Genomic DNA, 9,316 nt, shown 5'->3' on the forward strand with positions numbered 1-9,316 from the left:
GTGGAGAAGAGGATGGGAGGGATCTTGGATCTCTCTCCCAGGGGCAACCTCTGTGAAAGCATTGCCTTGAATACAAAGCACGAAAAACTTTTCACACTGTTCTTGTTGCTTTTATTTATTTTTATTAAGGTAGTATTCACTTACGAGGCAACAATTTTTCTTTGTTGGGTATATTGCACAAGATTGTGCAACATATCCCCATGATCTAATTCCAGAACATTTTGATCGCACTAAGAAGAAACACCCTTACCACAAGCAGCGACTCCTCCGATGCCCCTGCCTCCAGCCCCTGCCAACTACTAATCTTACTTTGATTTTAGAAAAACAGAAAAATAGGTATAGACCATAAGAGAGAGGGTGAGAAAGGACAAGGGACAGAAATCCCACTAAAGGACCACAAAGGAAATGACTGGCTCTCTTCTTCTTTCTATTCCAGGCTGAAGAGGTGCTTGGTCTCCAGCTCTGCCTGTCAAGACCTCACAGCTGCGTTGATGACCAATAAGAACTTAATGAGGATGGACCTAAGCAGCAATGACCTCGGGCTACCAGGCCTGAAGTTACTCTGTGAGGGGCTCCAGCACCCCAAGTGCAGGCTGCAGATGATCCAGTGAGTCCTAATCTGCGCCATCTCCCTGGGCAAACTCCTTGTCTCCCAGGCTTGGAATAGCAGATGACTCCCAAGTCTCTATCTGGAAATTAGGGCTGCACTTTGACCCATGACTCATAATCTGACTTAGACTCTGCACTTCAGAGAACCTCTTTCTGGCCTCCTCTGACCCCACCATTCCCACATGGTGAGGAGTCCCTGGGGCCACCAGCCCACCCAGAACCCACTCTCATCCTGAGGAGTCGGAACCCCTGAACTCCCCATGCCAAGACTTTTTCATTGCACAGCCCCCTTCTGCAATGCCACTGTGCTAGAAAGACCACTGAGTTTTCCCACCTGTGCATCTCCTTTACCACTTACACAGTTTGCTTCTGACACCTATGGTCACCAAATGTGTGTGGGTGTGTGTTGCGGGGCGGGGTTCTACCATACCAAGCCATTTTCTGGGGCACCAGCTGGGTGTCCTACAATTTTATGCAGTTCTGATACTATTGCCCTGGAGAAAGTGTCACATCCCACAGGTTAAGGGCTCAGTCCCAGGGGACCGCTCTCCCCAACTTCAGATGACAGTTGCAAGTCCAGGTGGTCACCTGTGTTTCTGACTGATGGGCTACACATCAGAGGTTCCCATGACCTCCTCAGGTTTGATTAATTTACTAGGGCGGCTCCCAAAACTCAGAGAAATGCTTATATTTACCAGTCTATCAAAAGGTGTGAAAAAGGACTCAGATGGACAGTCAGATGATGACATGCATAGGGCCAGGCATGGGAGGGTCCCGAGCATAGGAGCTGCTATCCTGATGGATTGGAATGTGTCACCCTCCTGATATGGATGTGTTCACCCACTTGGAAGTCTTTGAGCACCCTACTATTGGAATCTTATGGAGGCATCCTCACGTGGGCGGGATCAATAAGTAACTCTGTTTCCAGCCCTTCTCCCCTATCTAGAGTTTGGGGGTAAGGCTGAAAATTCCAAGCTTCTAAGCATTGTGTGGCGTTCTAGTCAGTCACCAGCCCCTATCCAGAAGCCCACCCAGAGTCACCTCGATAGAACAAAAGATGCTGCTAGTGCTCTCATTACTGAAGAAATTGCAAGGATTTTAGGTCGTCTGTGTTAGGAACCAGGGGCAGAGACCAGTATACGTATTTTCTGTTATCTCACAGCCACCCTCATTCTGCAGCTTTCGAGAACCAGCCCAAAGTCTCCCCTAATAGCACACACTGTTTGCTGAGTTAGGTGGCTCCTCGGCCATGATGGTTTTGATAGACATTAGCTCGTGTTGACTGAGCACTCTCTATGTCAGACCCAGCCTCACATCCTCAGCCTTTAGTAAATTATGTAGTCCTCGCAACAGCCCTCTGAGGTCGGCTCTGTTATTATCCTTATTTTAGAGTCAATGAACCTGAGACACTGTAGCACATGAAACCAAAAACTGAGACTTGATGGACACTTGCTTGAGGTCAGAGGGATAGCGGGTGGTGGAGATGGGGGCAAAAGCAGGATGCTGAGCTCTAGAGACCCCTCTGAGCTGTTGTGCTACACTGCCTTAGTGGCACAACCTACATTGAATTGTAACTGCTACTTCTTTGTCTTATTAGACAGGACGCTCCTTGCTAGAGATCATGAAGTCTTGTCCTTCTCTGTAGCTTTAGTGACACATGTGGGTTCATGTTGGTAACCAAATGCGCCAGGGGATGAGCCATCAGGATGCAGAAAATCAAGATGGTACCCCCTCCAATGTTTCTTTCCTCCTGAGGTTGAGGAAGTGTCACCTGGAGGCCCGAGCTTGCCAGGAGATGGCCTCAGTGCTAAGCACCAGCCGACACCTGGTGGAGCTGGACCTAACAGGAAATGCACTGGAAGACTTGGGTCTGAAGCTGTTGTGTCAAGGCCTGAGAAACCCAGTCTGTAGGCTGCAGATCTTGTGGTGAGTTCTTTGTGGGGCCATCTCAATAGGAGGCAGATCTCCTCATGTTGAATGATGCTGTGACTATGTATTCATTGTTTGTACACCCGTATTCAGAGCAGCATTATTTGCAGTAACCAAGAAGTGAAAACAACACAAATGTCCATCAGTGGGAGAATGGATAAACAAAATGTGGTCTCTACATACAATAGAGCATTATTCTACCTTAAAAAGGGAGTGAAATTCTCATATGGGCTACAACATGGACAAACCTGAAGACATGATGCTAAGTGAAATGTCAATCATAAAAGACAAAGATTATATGAGGTAACTAGAATAGTCAAATCCATAGAGACAGGAAGTAGAACAAAGGTTGTCAAGGGCCAGGGCAGGAGGGGATGGGGACTTATGTAATGAACACAGAGTTTCCATTCTGGAGATGAATCATGATGATGCACAACAGTGTGAATATACTTAATGCCACTAAACCGTACACTTAAAAGTGGTTAAAATGGTAATTTTTATGTTATGTATTCATTCTGCGTATGTGTTATACTTTGTTTATCCATTCATGGATGGACGCTTGGGTTGCTTTCACCTTTTGGCTATTTTGAATAATGCTGTTGTGAACATGGGTGAGCAAATATTTCTTTGAACCCCTACTTTCAATTCTTTTGGGCATGTAACCGGAAATGGAATTGATGACTCATTTGACTATTTTTAATTTTTTGAGGAACCACTATACCATTACCCACAGCATCTGCACCATTTCACATTCCTACCAACAGTGCACAAAAGTTCCAATTTCTCCATATCCTTTCCAGTACTTGTTATTTTCTGGGTTGTGTTTTTGTCTGTTTGCTTTTCTTTTCTTTCTTCCTTTTCTTTTCTTTCTTTCTTTTTTTTTTAATAATGGCCATTCTAATGGGTGTGATGTAGTGTCTCATTGTGGTTTTGATTTTCATTTCCCTAATGATCAGTGATGTTGTGCATCTTTTTGTGTGATTTGTGGCCATTTATATATCTTCTCTGGAAAGGTCCACTCCAGGCCTTTGTGTGTTTTTTAAAAATGAGTTGTTTGAGAATGCATTGCTTTGAAGATTGGAAGTAGGGAGAAAAAATTGGCATTATATAGAAAAAACTCCATAACATATGTTGAATAGGTTGAAGATTTGCCACCTCACTGCTGCCTCCTGTGAAGACCTGGCCTCTACCCTGAGTGTGAACCAGAGCCTGATGGAACTAGACCTAAGCCTGAATGACCTGGGGGATCCTGGGGTGCTGCTGCTGTGTGAGGGTCTCAGGCATCCCCAGTGCAAACTCCAGACCCTCCGGTGAGTCCCGCTTTGCTCACCATCATAGGAGTCCAAATTTTCAATCCTTGCCCTCCAGTCTGGTCTTACTGGGGCCATGCTCCTTCCCCTCTTTTCTTAACCTTTAGTTCCATCTGTGTCCTTTCAAAGAATTTTCTGTCGCAGGGCCTTTGCACCAGCTGCTCCTTCTTCCTGGAATTCCTTTCTGCTCTGCAGTCCTCCCTTTTTACCCTGATAACATCTGTTTTATCTGTTAGGACTCAAAACAAATACTTCTTCCCTTTGGATGCCTTCCCCAACCCTAAGATAAGGTCCTAGTTTTTTTATCCTCTTTGACTTTGGACTTCTCCTCAGCATCACTTATCAAAATCTGTTATTTGTGTGTATGTGTGTGGTATTCTAAAAGTGTAGGAATTGTGTCAACTCTGTTTCAATGGCTTTTATAAGACTTGGCTCAGAGGTGCTTAGAAATATATATCTTTTTAAGTGAATGAAGAGATGGATAACCAAATGAACAAAAAATGCAGCAAGGCTGTCTATTTTCAGAAAATTCTTTTTCTTTATAGTCCCAAAGGAGAGTTTTCTTCTTCTTATTTATTTTTTTTAATGTTTAGAGGATTGGGATAAATCTGTGCCCCATTTTTTCCACCCTCTTTCATGGGAATCTTAGATTGCTCTGGGTCCTTCCCTCTTGTCCAGTGGCAGCAGGTCAGCCAGATATTCATATTTACACAGATCTTACATGTCACCTGAGGACACTGATACATGCAAAGGAAAGGGGACTTTAGGTTTTCACAGTATGGGTAACTATATCTAAGGACAAGCAGGAATCTTTGAAAATTTGAAAAAAACGATATAAAAGCTCTTTTGACTCTCTTAAGCTCCCAAATATGCTTCCAGTCTCAATGGTTGCCACACTAATTGCATGGAGCGTGGTTGAGAATGACACTTACGTCAAGGACATACACTCTAGCTTTGTGACCTGAGTAGGGCATGACACCTTTCAGAGCCTCAGTCCTCACACATGTCCTAATAATGGATAACAGTGACATTTTCCTCCTAATGGCTGTTATAAGAAACAAATGAAGTGATGCCCATAAATCACTTGTGTTATGGATTCGTATGTTCCAAAAATTTATGTTGAAGTCTTGACCCCCAAGTACCTCAGAATGTGACCTTGTTTGGAAATAAGGTCCATATCAATCTGTACTCGTTTGCTCAGGCTGCCATCACCAAATACCATAGCCTGGGGGGCTTAAACAATAGATATTTACTTTCTCACAGTTCTGGTGGCTGGAAGTTTGTGATCAAGGAGTCGACAAGGTTAGTTTCTCCTGAGACCTTGCTGTGTCCTTACATGATTCTCTCTCTGGAGACATCTAGTGTCTCTTTGTGAGTCTTCATTTCCTCTTATAAGGACATCAATCAAATTGGATAAAGGCACACCTAATGGCCTTATATTAACTTAATCACTTCTTGAAAGGCCCCATCTCCAAATAGTCACATTCTGAAGGACTAGGAGTTAGGGCTTCAAATGAAACTGGCGGGGAGGGAGACACAATCAGCCTGGGTTGGTGCAGATGAACTTAGTTCAGATGAGGTCATACTGGAGTAGGGTGGGCCCCTAAGAAGGTGCCTTTATGAAAAAGGCAAGTTTGGACAGACACACACACATGAGAACACCATGTGAAAGTGAAGGCACAGACAGGATGATGCTTCTCCAAGCCAGGGAATGGCAAAGGTCACCAGCAAACTCCTAGAAGCTGGGGGTAGGAGACTAGAATGAACTCTCCTTCACAGCCTCATCAGGAACCAATCCTTCTGACATCTTGATCTCAGACTTCTGGCCCCCGAACCGGGAGATAATAAATGTTTGTTTAAGCCCCCAGGCTGTGGTGCTTGTTATAGCAGATCTATCCAACTCATCCACTTAGCTTGTACTAAACACTCAAGAGATATTAAATATTATCCTTCATTTTTTTCTTTTTGCTATTCTTGTGTTCCTTCCTTTTTTCTCTCTTCCTTCCAGCTTCATTCCTGCCTGTTTCTTTCTTCTTCCCTCATTTTCTCTCTCAAGGGTAGCGATGGAGTCTATCATTCTCTCTGCACTGAGCATAGTGCCTGGCACAAAAGCCTTCCCAGGAGATATCCCCGGAGATGTCAGCTCTGCTCTGTGTACCGTGTCTTTCCAGGTTGGGCATTTGCCGGCTCAGCTCTGCAGCGTGTGAGGGTCTGTCCACCGTGCTCCAACTCAACCGTCACCTCCGGGAACTGGACCTGAGTTTCAATGACCTGGGTGACAGGGGCATGTGGCTGCTGTGCGAGGGGCTAAGGCACCCCACATGCAGACTCCAGAAACTGTGGTGAGCGGCTGGCATTCAGGACTGGCGGTGGTGGTGTTGGTCCCTGGGGTGTCAGCGTTTGTTTGTCCTTGATTTTTCTATTGAAGAATTATCTCTCTATCACTTTGAAATATACAGGAGTCTACAGGTAAAAAGAAAAACTGTGCAAACAAGTCACAGAATACTTCATACTCTGGGGGAATACAGACAGGAAATGCTTCATTTTTCCTTCAGTCGTTGCCTCTAAACTTTTTCTGTAAAACCCCACTTTTCCCTGGATGTTGACTTGGGCAGACCCATGGCTTTTTGGTAACTTTTATATAATAAAAATTTAAAGTATAATAAATTTTCTAATCCAAGATGAACTATCGCTTCCTCCTTCTTCTAATACCGACCTGGCCCCCAACCTGAAAGACTTACAAGTGGATCAGGCATGTTGACTTTTTAAATTGTCTTCTATTTCTGAGTCTTGCTTATCCAGGGCATTGGATAACTGGGGATTAAGATGAGGGCTTGGGGACAGCTTTTCTCCCTTAATCAGTGCTGCCAAGGTCCCTCTGGGATGTCAGTACCCCCATCTAGCAGGCATCCAACTGCTACCCCTCTCATGGGGATTATATATGAGTTCTTCTAGGGGCCCCTAGGAGGTGCCTCCACTGCCCAGGCTTCTGATGTAGATCAGTAAATCTAGTCAACCTCCTTACACAACCCCCTCCTCAGCTCTCACCACAGTCTTCTATTCCTGACCTTCTGTACCTGTCATGTAGGTGGTTCCAGTTCACGAAGCTGGTTTTTTTCTCTTGCAAGTCCAAGACTGTTCTCTTGTACCTTGTTTTAGAGGCTGGCATTGGGTGCCTCATGACATCTGCCAAACTAAGATTAAAATATTTCCATTTAACATCCCAGCTATGATACCACTGTGAGGAATAAATGATAAAGTTAAGTGTAAAGCCCTTAGAACTTTATCAGTTCTCAATAAATGCTACCTATTCTTGTTTGCATTGTAACAGCAGAGAATACAGGAAAGATACACAATTGGGGACAGAATAGAAATCACAGAGAATCAGATGGTATACTTCTGGGGCAGGTGGTGGCCCAATTCACACTGGCTTCTAAAATTTATTAACTGTAACCAAAGGACATTCTTCAGGCATGGCTCGATCTAGGCATTTGGAATCTTGATCTCCATTATCTTCTGTACTCATTGCTGTATTGGCTCCACTATCAGATCAGGTTAGCCTTGACTCTGCTTGGTAGCAAAATGCTTGCAACTTTGTAGATGACTTCTTTCCAAGTCCAAGTTCTGAAAGCAAAATCTCTAGGAAAAGCATGGTTCCGATTCACAGGCTCTAGGTGGATCCTGTGTCCAGCTGAACCACTTATGGTGGCTGGGGACACGGAAACCAACCAGCTTAGGCCTGGACCCTCTATTCACCTCTGGAGGTTGAGAACCATGTGAACCCCAGATGGACCGACACTGAGGTACCGATGAGAAATTGGGGTAGAATTCCCCAAAGGGGAATGGATATTTGGCTGCAAAGCTAACAGGTTACTATTATAGATGAAGCTGTGAATGGAGAGGCATCCGTAAATGCCTCTCTGAACAGCTTGCCATCAGCACCGTGACCTGGACTGGTTTGGTTCTTCTCTGCTTTCTTGTAAACTAGTCCCCTAAAATCTTTATCCTGATTCCTTATGAAAAAAGACTTTTCAAAAGTAGCTCATGATAATTTTTTCAACTAATTTTTTTTTCTTTAATCTTCAACAGGCTGGACAGTTGTGGCCTCACAGCCAAAGCCTCTGAAGATCTTTCTTCCATCCTGGGGGTCAACCAGACCCTGATAGAGCTTTATCTGACCAATAACTCCCTGGGCAACACCGGTGTCAGGCTGCTGTGCAAGCGGCTGAGTCACCCTGGCTGCAAACTTCGAGTCCTCTGGTGAGAGATGGTTCCTGGCTCTGGGTGGACAGGACATGGGGCTTGGGGTTAGGAGTGAAGATCAATAATTAAGATCCCCCTCTCCCAGTTTGGATAGACAAATAATCTAGAAAATTTGGGACTATTTCGTTTGTCATTCATTCATCTCATGTATGCAATTTGAATGGAATACAGAGGAGACCTCATGTTGCATCTTGGGCAATACCTCTACCATCTGCTTGGCTGTGCAGCTTTGGAGAATGCACTGAGCATCTATTTCCTAATCTGTCAAATGAGACCATCGTAGCTGAGTGAGAATCTGTAATTACTCTGCCTGGCCTCAAATTCTAATTCTATGACTTTCTAATTTTGTGGTGTATTTTATTTGGTAAATTATCCAACCTCTTAGTACCTCAATGTCCCTGACTATAAAAATAAGGGGAATAGTTACTTCTTCATATGATCATGAATTAAATGAGTTGACACACGTGAGGGACTTAAAATGGTGTGTAGCTTACTTAAGTAAGCATGTTTTCCAAGAGGACTTGGTTTCAAGTGAAGTACTAGATAATGGAATTATTTTACCAGGGCAAGATGCATGGAAGATTGGGTATATCAATCGAATGCCACAAGAGTGGTCTGGAATGATATTTCCCATCCTGTGTCCTCAGGTTATTTGGAATGGACCTGAATAAAATGACCCATAGAAGACTGGCAGCACTCCGGGTAACAAAACCTTACTTGGACATTGGCTGCTGACTGGTTTTGTCTGCTGGTTCTTCTCTTGAAGTTGGAACAGAGGGAGATCGCCCCAGGACCTGTTAATAACATAATACTCAGGCTCTATATTTCCTCAAGAGGCAAACTCGTAGGCAGAATAAGTCCTTTTTGTTTGAGGTATACATAATCAACATGTGATGGGGCTTGGGGCTCTAGTTTGGGGAATGTTGGTGACATGGAGAGAATTTAGGGCCAAATTCTAGAGCAGAGGCTCTCAACCAAGGATGATTTTGCACATGCCCCCTCGACCCCCAAAAGGGGACACTGATTTTGCACATGCCCCCTCGACCCCCAAAAGGGGACAATGTCAGAAGACATTGGAGTAAGGGAGCTACTAGCATTTAATGAGTAGAAGCCACGGATCCTGCTAAACATTCTATAATACATTCTATAATAAATGCAGCCCCCTACAATTTAACTGAAAACGTCAATTGTGTCCAAGTTAGGAA

General features: G+C 44.2%; 1 protein-coding gene across 3 annotated transcripts in view; it reads left to right on the forward strand.

The window, feature by feature from the left end:
* The window catches only part of NLRP12 (NLR family pyrin domain containing 12), a 17,944-nt gene extending 9,098 nt beyond the window's left edge, over window positions 1-8,846 (forward strand). For 2 of the 3 annotated variants that reach the window (XM_006907157.1, XM_006907156.1), the window contains exons 5-10: window positions 437-607; window positions 2,365-2,535; window positions 3,678-3,848; window positions 6,020-6,190; window positions 7,938-8,108; window positions 8,759-8,846. In XM_006907157.1, the coding sequence (XP_006907219.1) occupies window positions 437-607; window positions 2,365-2,535; window positions 3,678-3,848; window positions 6,020-6,190; window positions 7,938-8,108; window positions 8,759-8,846 (943 nt within the window). The remainder of the gene's footprint in view (window positions 1-436; window positions 608-2,364; window positions 2,536-3,677; window positions 3,849-6,019; window positions 6,191-7,937; window positions 8,109-8,758) is intronic. The other variant, XM_006907158.1, reaches the window with a different exon arrangement.
* The last annotated feature ends 470 nt before the right edge of the window (window positions 8,847-9,316 follow it).

The sequence above is a fragment of the Pteropus alecto genome, unplaced genomic scaffold (assembly GCF_000325575.1).
Source record: "Pteropus alecto unplaced genomic scaffold, ASM32557v1 scaffold432, whole genome shotgun sequence".
Taxonomy (NCBI): domain Eukaryota; kingdom Metazoa; phylum Chordata; class Mammalia; order Chiroptera; family Pteropodidae; genus Pteropus; species Pteropus alecto.